The 15,891-nt window shown below is 38.2% G+C and overlaps 1 protein-coding gene across 1 annotated transcript; it reads left to right on the top strand.

The window, feature by feature from the left end:
- Positions 1-525: 525 nt before the first annotated feature.
- oc90 (otoconin 90) lies at positions 526-12,156 on the top strand. Its single transcript, XM_028473090.1, has 9 exons — positions 526-638; positions 2,316-2,367; positions 2,539-2,607; positions 4,239-4,413; positions 6,355-6,461; positions 6,710-6,841; positions 8,589-8,636; positions 11,152-11,217; positions 11,969-12,156. The coding sequence occupies exons 2-9, from the start codon at positions 2,325-2,327 to the stop codon at positions 12,121-12,123; spliced, it is 795 nt and encodes a 264-aa protein (XP_028328891.1). The 5' UTR covers positions 526-638; positions 2,316-2,324; the 3' UTR covers positions 12,124-12,156.
- Positions 12,157-15,891: the final 3,735 nt, after the last annotated feature.

The raw sequence follows: 15,891 nt of genomic DNA, 5'->3' as shown, positions 1-15,891 counted from the left end.
AAAAATGTTTTCGACATTCATTTGTTTCTTCAAAAGTCAATAATAATCCATCCTATCACGTGAATCTTTTCCAAATTAAAGGGTGACATTTTCTCAGGGTTGTTGTCATACTGTGGCAAACATCCACCATATGAAACATGACATGAAATGTAAACATCTGTACGGCCCCTCCCCCAGACACCTGCCCTGAACAATGCCCCACTATTAATGCCCCCTGTTATTAAACCTGCAGCCCCCCCCTCCTCGCCATTGATCCAGGATGATCAGATAAAAGCAGGTCAAACCCCAGGTCACGGTTCTATCCATCTGAAGGACAAAGACTAGTCTGTGATTGCCTCCTGCCAGGATCCAACCCTCAAATACCAGCACAGGAACCAAAGTATGATAAGCTGCTGCTCAGATGTCACCTGATAGCCACACGCAAGTAAAGTAAAGACGCTTTTTCGCTTCATCTGAGGAGTTTGTCAAGCTGAGTTTAGCCTATTGGGAGAGTAACTTTGAAGATTTCATATAAGAGACATTTTCCCTCCTTTGAGGTCAATTATCTGCACCTGCCTCCTTGTTATGATGACAGAGTTCACTACCATCCTTGTTTAGATGAAGACGCCACACATTCTATAGCCCACTGCAGCGCTAAGGTAAGATGTCGTCTCTTTTGTGATTTACAATTTACTGTTGAACATTTAAGTCAATAATTGTTCTTCATTTACTAAATATGTTACCAAACATGTTAGCTATGATAGCTTTGCTGCTGCTTCAGTTCTTGTTTATGAGGCGTCGATTATAAAGTTACATATACGAAAATAAACATTTAGCAACAAACCACATTTAAAAAAAAAAAACATATATGACTTTTTTTTTTTACGTTACCTTTGACCAGATTCACAGCAATATGTGTGAAATTTGTGACGTTTTCTTCTCGTGAAAATAAAATGTTAATGTTAAACCTAAATATGAAATTTAAACTTTAAATCTAAACTCTAAATGTTAATTCTCAATGTTAAATCTGTATGTTGAATCTAATTGCTAAAATCTAAAAGGTTAGATTTAAATGTTAAGTCTAAATTTAAATGTTAAATCTAAATGTCACGGGTGAAACTAAATATTTAGCAAATATGCAAATTCACCGTTTAGATTGAGAATTTAACATTTAGATTTAACATTTGAATTTAGGTCAAACATTTAGCATTTAGATTTGACGTTTAGATTTAATGTTTAATACTTAGATTTAACATTTACATTATATTTTTATGAGAAAAAATAACACAAATATTGCTGTAAAGCTGGTCACAAGTAACATAAAAAAAAATCACGTACGTTTTGTAAAGGCGGTTCTTAAAATTACTAATTGGGGAAGAAGTTAAGGGTTTATGACACTTTATTTATACATGGTTGTAACATTTAGAAGCTGCACTTAAAGTAGCTAGCACGTTATGACAGATTTTACCCACCTTTTAAACTTTTATTCACTGGTAATTCATGGCAATGTATATTTTTAATGTTATGTGTTTAAGCTTTTTGAGGCTAGTGTTGGCTAATTCTTTTTGTAAACGGGCATTATTCATTATGTTTTATTTTTCAATAGGAAATAGTTATAGAGGCTATAAGTCAGTTGCTAATTTTAATTATAGTGCCTGTCATTATTGTTTTGTAAAACTAAGACAATAAAATGCCATTAGGCTCAGATGATTCATGTTAAAATGACACAAGACATTATGCCTTTAGCGATCTCCCTTTTAAATGCATTGGGCAGTATCTAAAATAGCCTTTTTAAATCACTGCACGCTAGCACTTTTAGTGAGTGCTGCAACGTTTGATTGGTTGGATGTGGTCTTAACTGTGTTGTTCTTGCATTTTTATTATTTCAATGTTTCTGCCTCTGTATGCAAAACAATTTAACCTTGTTACAAATAAAGACACCTACCAATCATAGTGGCTTTAGCTGTTAGCATGTGGGATCTGTGGAATGTTGTGAACAAAGCTGGCAGAGTAAAGGATCGTCTCAGCTTTTTATTGGATATACCACATACACAGAGGTTCCGTACACTCCTTTTTGGCTCTATCTGTTAAGTTGTCATAGCTGGTTAGAATTTTGAACTTTTGTTTTCTGAAAATGTAATCGTAAAAGCAATTTTTTATTGCAAGCAAGAACTAAATCATCTTAAATCACATTTATCCAAGACAAATCATTTAGACTCTTAGAAATAAATTCAGGGGTAGATTTTTTTTTTCTGTGTTAAAAATTTCGTCTGATCCCTTCGACATCCATCCAAAAATAACCATGAACTGGTCTTTTTTTCCCACTCTTGCCACAGGCACCAGCCATGTTACTGATCTGGGCTTTTCTGCTATCGGCACTTCCAAAAGGTCAGTCTGTTAAAGACATCAAAAGCTCATCACACTTGCTTTTGTGGACATAAAATTTAATTAACAAGAAAAATTCAATTCCAACAGATTTTTTTTTTTGTTCTTTCCTCTACTAGAAATACATCAAATCACTTTCTATTTACATTTTTTTTAACTTTCTTTCACTGTCAGGGCTTTCTGCTGCCTCCATCTTCTGCCCTCAGCCAGAGGCCAGCGACCAGACGATAGACGACATGATTGGTGAGAATGAGGCCTTACGTAATGAACTGTGAGCATGACAACAGAGACACGACACATGTAGCTTTTGATTAGAATCAATTAGAGAGCCGCTGATAAGTTTGCTGGGTCACTTGGGGAAATAAGCTGTAATTATTTTTAAATCGTATTAGAACAACAACAATAACAGCAACAGCAACAGCAACAACAACAACAAAACTATTAAATATCCACTTTATTTTAACAGACCTATTCTGTGTGGCCCCAAAGTAAAAACCCCAAAAATGGTAATAGAAGAAATAAGAATGAAGATAAAAGCCAACATAATACGGAAAAAAAACGAATACAAAATAACTCCCAACACACGACATGGCAGAAAACAAGCAAAAATGTCAACAAAATTACACAAAATACCAAAATACAAAAAACACACAAAAATCTTTTAAAGATAAACAAAATGACTTTTTAAACACAAAAATTACAACAAAGACACGTAAAAAAAAAAAAAAACCTTAACCACACAAAATTACTCCAAAGACTCACAAAATGTTAACAGAATTACACAAAATGACAGCAAAATACACAAAATGACAAAAAATAATACACAAAATGACTCATAAAACATGCAAAATAACAGACAAGCAAAAGGTCAACAAAAATACACAGAATTACAACAATAGTACACTAAATGACTCATAAAATGACAAAAACACAAAATGAGTCAAGCAGAATAACTCAAAAGACAAACAAAAAGTCATCAAAATTACATGAAATGACAAACAAAACAAAAAAAACACACACAAAATGACTCTAGAAAGACAGAAATGGACAACATAGTTTCTCATAATGACAAAAAAGTACACAAAACATACAAAAGCAAACAAAAATAAATATAAAAAATTCAAAATGGTCTCAAAAATGCACAAAATGATAATCATTGTAATAAAAGCTGCACATCTCTGTAGTAGAAGGTGGTTTCACAAATGGTTTATACGACGTGTAAAAGAAAATAGTTTGCTTGCTGAGGCTTAGATAAAGTAAAGATAGTTGCGTTGTGGTATGAATCGTCAAAAATCTTCTTTTTTTCCAAAAATGAGTTTAATTTTCCTTGAAACCTGAAAGAAAGAAAAAGTTATTTTGTTTTGATTTAGCAATCTTCTTCAAACCAGCGTTTGGTAAACCACGTGAACCCCAAGATCATTTTAAAATCAAGGGCTTGGCCTTCAACCAAAGCAGGAAACCGTAATCCAAATAATCTTTAATGTGTCTCAGTGCTGGAAGATTGAATCCCAGTAGGAGCTTCTTGTTCAGATTAGAATGTAATTTCCAGGCTTGACTCCCTGTCGTCTTTGCACGCCGCTGACTCCCTGTGATGGTCGTCTTCATCGTCTTCAGACTGTGATGCTCTGTGGCTCCTACCGTCTCAATCAGACATGTGTCTCTATCATGTATATCTATCATGTGGAGTGTGATCACCTGACAGTTTTTATTATGTGCAATGCGTTTCTATTCTGTGTGGTTAATGGAACCTGCCAATAGGATTATTTCTGATTAAAGCTACTCTCCATCCACAAAATGACAGAATGTTCTTTCTTTCAGAGGTAATGCCGTTTTCTACAGCCCTGTGTTCAGCTTTTTTTAAACTTTTGTTGCAGACTGTCTGGGGCTTCGCTTCACCTGGATCCATTCGGTATTCAACAATTTCCCATCGTTGCTGAACTTTGTGTCGAGACTCCGCTGCGCAACAGGGATTTGTCCACGTGACTTGGAAGGTTACGGCTGCTCCTGCCGATTCGTGGCAGCAGGGACTTCTGTGGATCCATTAGACTTGTAAGGGAAGCAACGGGACTCCAGTAGAGAGAGAGAGAGAGTGTGTGTGGGTGTGTGTGTGTGTGTGTGTGTGTGTGTGTGTGTGTGTGTGTGTGTGTGTGTGTGTGTGTGTGTGTGTGTCTATGTGTGGAGGCCAATTTGTATTTAGACACTGTAGGGAAATGTGAGAAAGCTCGTCGGGAAGGACGTAAAACCAAGTGGGCCAGAGGGAATAAACCATTGCCATTTTAATGAAACAAAATGTATTTAAAACCTCAAGCGACGATCCCTCTGATTAAAAACTCCCTTGGTGATCTGGGCTCATCTGTTAAAAAACAGTGACGTGCCGTGAGCACTAGGGTAGGGCAGGCAGGGCGTTCCAAATCGAGACCACCAATGTCAACACCAATGACAATTTCATATGTTTCTGCTGGCAAGTGTTCAAGTTGAATTGAATTGATTTGAATTGAATTTGTATAGCGCAACTTACAACAGTCATCGCAATGCGCTTATCAAAATATAAAATTCATGATAAGAAAGAGAAAACCCATCAAGATCCACATGTACATGTATTTAGCCATCTAACAAAATCAACATCGTAAAACACCATTAAAGAAACATGAATAATTATTTAATATAGCCTCCATACTCTCCCAACAAGATATATCTCATGACACGGCAGCACATCCGTTGTTTGTGTTGGAAACACAGAAACACAGAGAAAATGCAACAACTCGGAACAGCCTCAGTGAGGAGCATCCACAAAGCCAATCCTTCCTTTTACTGTGGAAAATATGAACAATTTTCTGATTTTCTCAAAAAAAAAAGTTTCTTTATCGTCTCTAGTGCTGTCATCTTGACTGAAGTGTTATCTCGCCCACTAGCTAGAGAAAGTTGCAGTAGCGGTCAGATATCATTTCACTAATGCACTGTGAACTTACTGTAGGTATAGCATTTGGCATAGCACGGTTACGTCCAAAGGCAGCATAGAGCACTACCTTTAGACGTAAATGGTTTTCATCTTGGGGAATTGACTGTGCATGCGCAAACACATAAAAACACGCTATGGGAACAGAGGGTTATGAAAAGCACAAAATGCTGACACTTTCAAACTTATAGATATTGTAGGCTATCGGAAATTGAAAAATAAATAATTTATACTGTAATTATAGGGAAAGTGACCAAGTAGAATATCAACATGTGGTAATTTGATCCATAAAACTTGCGTATACACATCTCAGGAAAAAAAAGCATTGAAAACTAATGGAAGACAAGAAGAGATTGGATTTTAGCTTGAAGCCGGTCCCAAGAAGTATGCCCACCGTGCATACTCAAAAAATGTTCCGATATAGTATACATCCTGTTATTTCTCGCATACTGAATCTTTTCATACTGATGTGATGTGAACATCAAAAGGTTTTGCGCCTTGTATTGTGGGATTGGGAATCCTGTAGAAGAATGCAAAGATGTCGCAGAAGCATAAGCGTTTCGACAGATTTAGCAAGAAAGAAAGTGAGGATAGTTCAAAGGCGCGTCATCCTTTTTCGTAGTTGAAATAATTCTCACTCTCACAGTTAAATGTACGATACGAGGTAGGACTGCAATGTTTGAAGTTACATTTCTGATAGTTTTTAGTGTTCAGTGTTTTAACTTAATTCATATTCTCATTCTGAGTTGAGTTTCTTTGCCAGGTAAGGAAGATAGTGATTCCTTCGGTTGATTCTGGTTTGTCAAAGATGTTCCCCTTGATATGAAGTCACTACGCAAGTCATTACATTTTGGGCGTATTCGGGTGTTTCCGTAGAAAGATACAAAATCAACATCAGCCATTGTTTTGGCACAACTTTCAATTTTAAATAGGTAGTTATCGTCACTGACAACTTTGTTACTTGAACTTCCTTTTTAACATGAACTCTCATTTTCTTTTGTAGCACTTTTCAATTTCATTTCCTTGTGCTGCAGCTGCTGCGAGACTCAGCGACTGTGCTACCAGAGCGCTGCCCCCTGCAGGCAGGAGGTGCCACTGCCCCCTTACAACTACACCTGTGCAGCTGCAAACATCACCTGTGGTGAGAGTCTAAACAGTTCGTCATCATCATCATCATCATCATCATCATCAGCATGAATATATTAAAGCAGGAGTTCCCAAACTTTTTTGCATTTTGGTCAAACCATGCGTCATATCATAAGTACCCTGTATATAGTTTAATCATAGGCTTTTTCATTTGTGGAACAGCGGGCGCTCCTAAAACCCTAAATGTGTCTCAAACATTGGTTCCCTAAGGCTTGATTTATTTATTTATTTTTTATCTTGTAGATGGTGGAGACTTGTGTCAGCAGAGGTTTTGTGAATGTGACCAGGCTGCCATCGAGTGCATGACTGAGAGCTCATACAACTCCTCACTGAGAGGCTTCGCTGAGTCATCGTGCTCGGACTTCAATCAAACAGGTGAGATAAATGATCAGCACTTATCCTGTTCAAGGTATATTACGGATACAAATTACGTTGTACTTAAAAAAATAAAGCAAGTTACGCGACAAAATAATTTAATTAATACATTTTTAAAAATCCACTGAATGTTGCCGAACATCCTGATCATAGTCATTAAGCCTTTAACTTTCTGCTCAACCAAATGTCACATTTTGAGTCTATATTTTTTTGGGAAAGTGCCAAACTTAACTCAACATTATTTAATAGGGATGTAACGATTATTCGTAAGGTAGTTAAAAATCGATTCATAGGTATCACGGTTGATATCGATTTTCTGAAAATTGAATCGCAGTACCTTTTTTAACCACAAGAGTAGGCGGCGGGCGGAGTCTGCTAATACTTTCTTTCTGGCTGCCTTCTACTCTTAAATATGTTAATAAATGATTCATTGCCCCTTAAGCACCGAAAGAATATCTGTAATATTACTTGAATTTCTGTAAAAGTCACATTTTTCTATTAGCTCTGTCTGCTAGCATAGCTTCTCTTCTTCACTGCAAGATATCTGCATGCCAACCGACCACTGTGTTACCAGCGCCCTCTGCTGGTCCAAACAAATATGACATAAATCAGTGTAATCACGTTTTTTTTTTTTTTTTAAAGTCCAATTGTTAAGGCACAAAATACATTTTCAGTTGCACTTTTAAAAGAAAAAGAACTATTATGCAGTTTTGCATTGTTTATTATAGAACCAGAATTTAAATTAATAGGCTTCATTTTCATTTGTATTATTCCTTTATTTATTTCATTCAAGATTTATTTTTAGTTAAATTGCATTGTTTTGAATTGTTTATCAGGGAATTATTTTTACAATGAAAAATAAAAGGAAAATAATACAGTATTTTCTAGTTTTTTTTCCCAAAAAAAAAAATTTGTCTAAGTCCCATTTTGTAAAATAAATCGTGAGAGAATCGTATTGTGAACCCAGTATCGTGAATTGAATCGTATCGGGAGTTGAGTGAATCGTTACATCCCTATTATTTAATCATCTCTACTACTTGGTTGAAGTATGTAACAAGAAAATCACTCCAGACATTTTTTATGGATTTTGATTAAACTTTTGAAACTTTTTTTTGGACACATAATAGTGTTTAAGGCCTTATGAAACAGAATTATGCTTGATGATCATCCAAAAAATATCTCACATTTTTTGTGTGAAATTATGTATGGTCAACCAAATGGTGTTTTATGATAATTGTAGGGATTTTAATCAATCAATCAACTTTTGTCCCCAATAGGGGCGATTCATAATGCAAAGATATGGGGAGCATAAAAGACATACTAGCCACAATAAAACACAAGATTACAATCTACTTAAAAACATATAACAACATATAGAATCATTTAGTGCAATGTGAGCCAATAAAGACAACGTAAAAACAATGAGACAAATATAAATCCAGCAATTGATGGAAGTACAACATTGATATGCAGAAATAAGCTCCTTTCTATAATGATACTAATAAATATGATCAACAATATACAGTATAAAATATTTACAACCTTTATAAGATGATTATAATCATCCCAAATACCTCCTTTTTTAAACTAAATGAACCCTCTGTATGTAAGGACTTTATAATATTGCTGGTGACTGTCAGTGCCAGTAAAAAATCGAATCAAACATGGCCATTCTGTGTCTTTCACAGCTCTTCATTTGCCATTTGGCTGCTTTTTGAGTTCCTCATTAGTTTGATCTGTGTTTCAGGTTTGTTTGGTGGCCCTGAGAAGCTCGATGAATCCCTCCAAGACTCAGGTGAGCCAGAGCGATGCAAACTGTAGCCAACTTACAAATCTGAGCAAAACGCTGCAGCCCTGCCTGTCGGTCATTTTAGGACAACGAGAGTGTTTCAGTGAAGAACAGGCACCAGAGGAAGCATTTTATTGGAAACAAACTCAGACAGCTGAGTCACTCCTCGACCAATTAAAAGAAAGACTTTTTGATATTTAATCCTAGGCTCCTGTCTACAACGTAAAGGCAGAAAGAAAGGCGTGAATTTAATCTCTCTGATGTGTTTGGGTTTAAATATAGATGCTGAGCCCGGCTGACAAAGGCAGATTTCAGCAGCCACGTTTTACAAAAGTGTTAAAGTCGAGCAAAATAATGTCTATCAATACTGGAACTCGACATTAGTGAGAAAAACCCTTTAAGACATTTTTATTGAGTGACAAAATGTGAAAGTATCCTGCATTGTTATAAAAAATAATAATACATTTATACAATAAAAAATACACCTAAACAACATCAGAGAACAGGGATGTCAAACTAATTTTACCTCTGGGTATATACCATATTGATATTTAGTGACCTGTATCCTTTAACAATACAAAAAAAAAAACCACTTTCATTTTAAATAAATAATTTTGTTTATTTACAAATACAAATGCACTATGGCAGCCTCGCTTCTGTCAGTCTGCCCCAGGGCAGTTATGGCTTCATTAGTAGGTTACCACCACTGTATGTGAAGTGAAAGAATAATGTATATCAAGGTTAAGAGCTTGGAGTGTCTATGAAAAAGCGCTATATAAAATCCAGTGCATTATTATAGTTATTTTTTTAACCAGGCAAGACATATTAACAGCAGAATCTTATTTACAAGAAAAACAGTGTGAGATACCCCTTCTCTCACTTTAGCAGAGCGCCCCCTGTGCTCAAAAATCAAACGTGTTGTAAAACAACATGGGAACCGTTAAGGCACGTTTACACCGAAAGCGAGTTCAGCGACTATAGTTGATTAAAGCGCTCGTGATAAGTCGCTTAAACGTAGTCGTGCATTTTACTCGCTTCACCGAGAATCTAATTGCATATTGGATGTCGCGACACAAAAGGCGCTTGAAAAGTTCACAATGTTCAACTTTGAGTGACTTCCAATGATCAAACAATTTAGTCTCTGGAATTGCATAAGTCTCGTCACTTGAAGGGAGGTCGCTTGATGTCATGTCATTTACATTGATTCTGAATGTAATCTAGTCGCCAGAGTCGCTGAACTCGTGTTTGATGTCAACGCACTTGCAGTTAATTTTATAGCTTTCTCATTTTAGTCACGATACTGTTCTGGGATCTATCTGCCCATCTACGCACCTGCGTGGAAAGCTCAACGCCAAAGGAGCTCCCTCTCGCTCTTTCATGAGCTACATGGAAATGCATAAGCAGAGAGAGCGGTCAGCAGGACCCCTGGAACTGAAGCACTGACGTTAGATGGCAACAGGAGACATTGTTTAATTAGACAGAAGAGGAGGAAGAGCTGGTTTGGGGGTGGGTTGGGGGTGGATTGTGAGGCGTTTGCGGACGAAGCATGTGGAAGTCGGTGTGTTGCAATGGTTTAAACACAGTACTGTGACTATCTTTAACCAGTGGGAAGCATGGAACATGATCAGCTGGATGATTAACTGAATTAAGGGATAGATACTGTCAGTTGTTAACAGCTACTGTCAGTTGTTAACAGCTACTGTCAGTTGTTAACAGCTACTGTCAGCTGATGGGTGCCTGCCTGAACTAACTCAATCCTCAATATTTGACAATTTCACCAAGTGGGCCTAATTTGACCTTCTTGTGGGCCTATTTTGGCTTGCGGACCGCAGGTTCGACAGCCCTGTTTTAGAAGCAGAATGCTATAATCCAGTAAAAACACTTGATTTTCAACTGGTCCTAAACTATTGGTTCTTAAATCGCATTTATAATGTATTATAAGGTGTATTTGGGTGTTGGTCTTTGAATATAATAAAATATTTACCTCTAAAAACCTGGTCAGTGATCCTAAACTATTCTTGAAATCCTAACATAAATCCTGTGTGAGTGGAACAGCCTGAAATCCAACATCCAGCTCCTCTACTTGTTATTTTTCTTATCTTCTTACTGACACCTGAAACAACACATACACAAACAACCTGCAGAATATTCGCAGAAAGCTTACAAATTCACATTCAAATAGCGTAGGGCTGGGAAGTAAATAGAAGAACATTTTGGAGATTTATTTGTCTCATCAGGAAGCTGTTAGAAAAGAAAAAGACCCAAACAAGTAGCAGCAAACAGCTCAGAGACACTGGGATGAAGGAATGGGTAAACAGAGAGCAGAATATATTAAAGTAAAAACAGAAAAACAGAAGTGAAATTCACGAAGGTCCTAACCTGAATTATTTGAACGTAGACTCAACTTTAAATCAGGTATTATGCAAACGGTCCTATTTAGTTTAAGCCTAAGATTTGAAACAAAGTGATGTCGCCTGCTTTGTTTATCAGGACATTGTTGACGTGTCTCACTTGTCCTCAGACGTCTTCAAAGCACTAAACGACTCTGCAAGCTTCCAGTCATCCAACGTTTCCCTCCTGTCAGCAGGTAAAAAAGACTTTGATCTCGTAGTGTAAAATTGCCCCACTTTGCTCATCCGTTCGTCTCAGGGGAGGAGCTGTGGGAGTTTTAGGATGAGTCATTCTCATATCTACTGGATTTAAATATAGAAACAAGCGAGGCGTGCAATTTATTAAGGCTCGTGTGTTTTACTAAATCATGTCATGAGATGATTTTGTTGTATTCGGCACCTTCTGATAATAGATTTTAACATAAGTGAAGTTGATCAGATTCATCAGATGCAAATACATGTATATAAAATACGCATTTTTTGTTCCCTTCATACATTTCCATCAACTCACAAATCCGAATCCGAATCAGAAAACGTTTTATTACCTAGTAGAGTTTTCACAATATAAGGAATTTGTTTTCGTGATTTGTGCAAAAACATATCAATAATAATAATAATAATAATAAATATATATATATATATATATATATATATATATATATATATATATATATATATAGAGAGAGAGAGAGAGAGAGAGGGAAGAAAAGATAGAGAATGAAGAAAAAAGCAGGATGAAATATGAACACATATAAATGTAGTACAGGTAATAATGGCCTCATCACAGCTGCTGTAAGAAATCAACACCTAATTGTGACATCTGCTAATAAACAAGCCGGGGTGAGCACAGGTTGAAAAATAAACCCTAGACTGTGACTCAGGCAGGTAAATAATCAGCGTGTCTCTGATCCAGCTCAGACTTGCTTGTTATTGTCTCCTGGCCTGCAGAGTTGGACCCTCTAATGACCGGCTGGGTGGATAACAGCAGTGACACTGAGGGGCTGAATGGAGACCTTGTAACCCAAGCTGTGAACTCTCCCTCCCTGCTGATCCCTGCTGGTAGGATCTATAATTGGCACTCGATTCGTGGGTTTTGCGGCTGAGTGGAACATATTAACCATTTAAGGACAGAGCAATCCAATGGAACCAAAAACTGTCTCTAGATATTCTCTTCTTGTGTTATTAGTCATGGAAAAATGTTTGGGTGTGAGACTATGTTTATGGGGTTATCATTTTAATTTGTTTGTTCTCTAAATAAATATTTGATGAACACGTGAAATTACAGAATATGCCCGTTGTTCTGTCAAACTGCCTGTGAGCTGCCTTTCACCCTCCTGCTAAGCAGGGGAGGGGCCTTGTGGAAGCCCCTCCCACATGTGAGTGTGCACACCTGATTCTTTTTAAGCACAAACCAGCCACTGTGGGAGCATGGAGGCAATGGCAATGCATGCCTCAGAGAAGAAAGTTCTGTTTCCTCAGCTGGGACTAAACTTCGTGCAAAAACTCTTATTATGAATGGATGGGCAGCTGGTAAGCACCTACATAACCACAAGCATAAAAAACTTCTGTTAGGTGGACAATTCATTTAAAATGGACAGGAAACGGATTGACATTGTTTGGATTGAAAAATTAAGTTGAATGCATTTTTTTCTTCTTAATTTATTTATAAAGTTTAGCAATTTATTTACTGTTTACTGGCAAATGCAAGGATTATTATTGAGTTTGATGCTTGTTTAATTTAATGGGTTATCATGTTTATTTCCAGTGCCATGTTAACTGCAGAGATAAAAGTACTAAGTTAACTTACTACTAACAATCTGATTTTGTTAAAGAATTTAGTTAAAAAGGGTGAAAAGCTAAATTTGATTTCAACCAACAAATGGTTGTCTAATTGGTTTTGTACTGTTTATTTTCTTTTTGAGGTTTTTCACCTGAACTGATGTTCCGACCCACAAAAATTACGAAATAAAAAGAAAAAGGAAAAGTAATTGAAGGTCTGGTTCATTGAGTGAAGTCCAGGAATCCCCATCCAATAAAGAGCAGTTCCCTCAAGTCAGGAACAGCACAAAAATTGAGATTGACTTGACAGTGAAAAACCAGTAAATACTGGATAAGAACCAGAATAAGTTGTGGTGAATCTGCAAGGTCCAGAGGGAAGAAAACTTCAAGTACTGGCCTGAGAGCAGTGAGACCTAAAATGGCAGCCTCTATAACTTTGCAGCAACTAAAAGCCATCCGAACATCTGCAAAACGTCAATTCTCCAGATTGGCAAATAATATGACCAGAATGCACACTTTGATGTCCGAGGAGGAGCTCAAAGACAGTTTCACAAAACTCACACTAGAGACAAACAAAGTCATTGAAGCTAATGATGATGTCGAAGCCCAGTACATGGCAGAAAATGAATCTGAGCGGAACGAAGAAGCGCTAGATGAGGCGCAAAAAGCCGACTTAGAGAAAACTGCAACTGAGTGTGAAAAGAAACTAAAAGAGCTGAAAGACTTAATTCAGAGTACATTGTGGGCCAACTATGGAGAAGATGAGCTGACGCTGGCAGTGCAGACAGCAGAGACCGAGGCAGAACGTGTGATGACCATTGAACCCAGTGAAGACAAAGAAGCCTTTGATTTCATGGTTGAGCATCTCAAGAGCATGGTGGAGACTGCAAAGAAGTCACAAATAAAGTGGAAATGCTGGGCGCCCCCTGCAGAGCATAAGGAGTTTCATGGTCGAATCAGAGAACTTGAGGTTATCCTCCCCAAGCTCACATCAAGGAAGGCAGACTTCATTCGAGCAAAGGCCAGAAAAGAGTCATCAAGATTGATGGATGCATCTTTGGTCAACTACTCAACCCCAATCATCAGACTAAAACCAGCATCCCTGCCCAAATTTACTGGAGTTAGACGTGAGTTCTATCGCTGGAGGAGGGACTGGGAGTCACTCCAAGCTCAAGGTGAACCATCGGGGTCAAGAGAAATAAAGAAATTCCAGCTCATCGACAGCATTGATGAGAGAGTTATAAAAGATCTTCGTCTCTCAAGTCACAACACCGCAGATGACATATTTCGTGTCATGGAAAACCGTTTTGGTAACAAAACAAGTATTGCTATTGAGATTGTGGAAGAAATCCAAAGTACCCCGGTTATTAGATCTAATCAACCAAAGAAAATAATTGAGCTCATACAGACAGTTGAGAAAGCCCTCTCAGACCTGAGTGACCTTGATGAAGTTGGTGCAATAAAAAATCCACTTGTCATCAGGTCTATTGAAAGTAAGCTCCCTGATGTGCTAAAGAAGGAGTGGCTTCTTCATGCAGCAGAAAAAGGCAATGCCCTAACTCAAGCACGAAGGTTTGACTATCTCCTCACTTTCCTTAAGAGCCAGGAAGTCATTTATGAACAGCTGGATCAGTTAAGTGACGAGCCACCCAAGTCTAGGCCCGAACAAAGACAAGCCCGAACCAGGGCCTCAAACCAAGCCAGCAGCCAATCATTGGGATGTGTGGTCTGTGGAGAAGGAGGGCATAGAAGAAAGCTCTACTTCTGCAGAAAATTCCGCGTGCTAAAGCTGTCTGAAAAGAAGGATGCAGTGAGAAAGCTTGGAGGATGCAAAAGATGCCTTGAAGTTCATTCAGATTGTGATGGCTGTTCCAAGACTGAGTTCATCTGCAAAGATCCAAGCTGCAAGGGAAGTTCTGGGCATCACATCTATCTATGTCCAAATCGGGAGAAGGCTAAACATGGAACAGTGGGAGGAGGCAACAACCGGAAGAGTTATACAGAAGCTCAAGAAGAATTTGTTCAAAAACTTCCTCCTGAACTTGCCCAACAGTGTCGACACGTCTTTTCTAACACTGCATCAAGAAATGTACAGATCTCCAGTCGACGAAATCTCCTGGAAGAATACGGTATAGCAGAATGGCCAGTAATCATGATGCTGCTTGAGGTCACTGCAAATGCAGGTCAAAAGGTTGGAACCCTAATTGACCTTGCGTCAGACACCAACTACATCACACACAAAGCGGCAAAGCGCTTAAAGTTGAGAAGCGAAGCCATTACTCTTGTTGTCCATGGAGTTGGAGGTATGGAGGTCACAGTAAAAACAATGCGATACCTCCTAAAGATCCGTGTCCGTAATGACAAATCGACCTATAACTCCCACCAGCTAGTCTGCTATGGACTTGATGATATCGCAGACATCCACCATCCTGTCACAGCCAAGCAACTCCAGAAGTTTTTCCCAGATATCCCCCTCTTTGAATTACAAAGACCAAAAGAAGTAGACCTTCTAATTAGTCACAAGGAAGGTAGACTGGCTCCTCAGAGGGTGAGCATGGTGGGAGACCTTGTGCTATGGGACGGCCCACTTGGGAAAACAGTTGCTGGCAGCCATCCTGAGCTTTCTGAACAAACCACCATTTCAGCTCATGCATCGCAAACCCACTTTGCAAGATCAATGAGGACAGCAGCTGTAAACTACAAAGAACTTACCCACTCCTCACCTACTATCAAGCACTCATACGCTACAACCACTGCTCAAGACTTCCTTAACTGGTGGAAGTGGGATAGTATCGGCGCTGCCTGCAATCCAAAATGTGGCGGTTGTCGGTGTGGAAACTGCCAACCTGGTGGTAAGGACATGACCCTAGCAGAAGAGCGGGAATTGGAGGTCGTAAAGAGTGGTTTGACCTATATCAGTGCTGATGAACACAGTGAAAATCCCCATTGGCATGCAAGCTATCCATGGCTCGATGATCCATCCACTCTGCCAAACAATAGAAGAGGAGTGGAGGCAACCTTCCTCAGAACAGAAAGAAAGCTTGCCAAAGAACCACTGTGGAAGGCAGCTTATACTGTTCAAATACATGAAA

This window comes from Gouania willdenowi, chromosome 17 (assembly GCF_900634775.1).
Source record: "Gouania willdenowi chromosome 17, fGouWil2.1, whole genome shotgun sequence".
NCBI lineage: Eukaryota > Metazoa > Chordata > Actinopteri > Blenniiformes > Gobiesocidae > Gouania > Gouania willdenowi.
The sequence above is the reverse complement of the archived record's forward strand: the minus strand, read 5'-3'. Positions and strand labels throughout refer to the sequence as shown.

Excerpts from the sequence above, each read along its gene's own strand:
- oc90 (XM_028473090.1), top strand. The coding sequence starts at position 2,325 with ATGTTACTGATCTGGGCTTTTCTGCTATCGGCACTTCCAAAAG. Across the intron at positions 4,414-6,354 it reads TCTGTGGATCCATTAGACTT|CTGCTGCGAGACTCAGCGAC; the intron begins GTAAGGGAAGCA and ends CTTGTGCTGCAG. Across the intron at positions 11,218-11,968 it reads CGTTTCCCTCCTGTCAGCAG|AGTTGGACCCTCTAATGACC; the intron begins GTAAAAAAGACT and ends CCTGGCCTGCAG.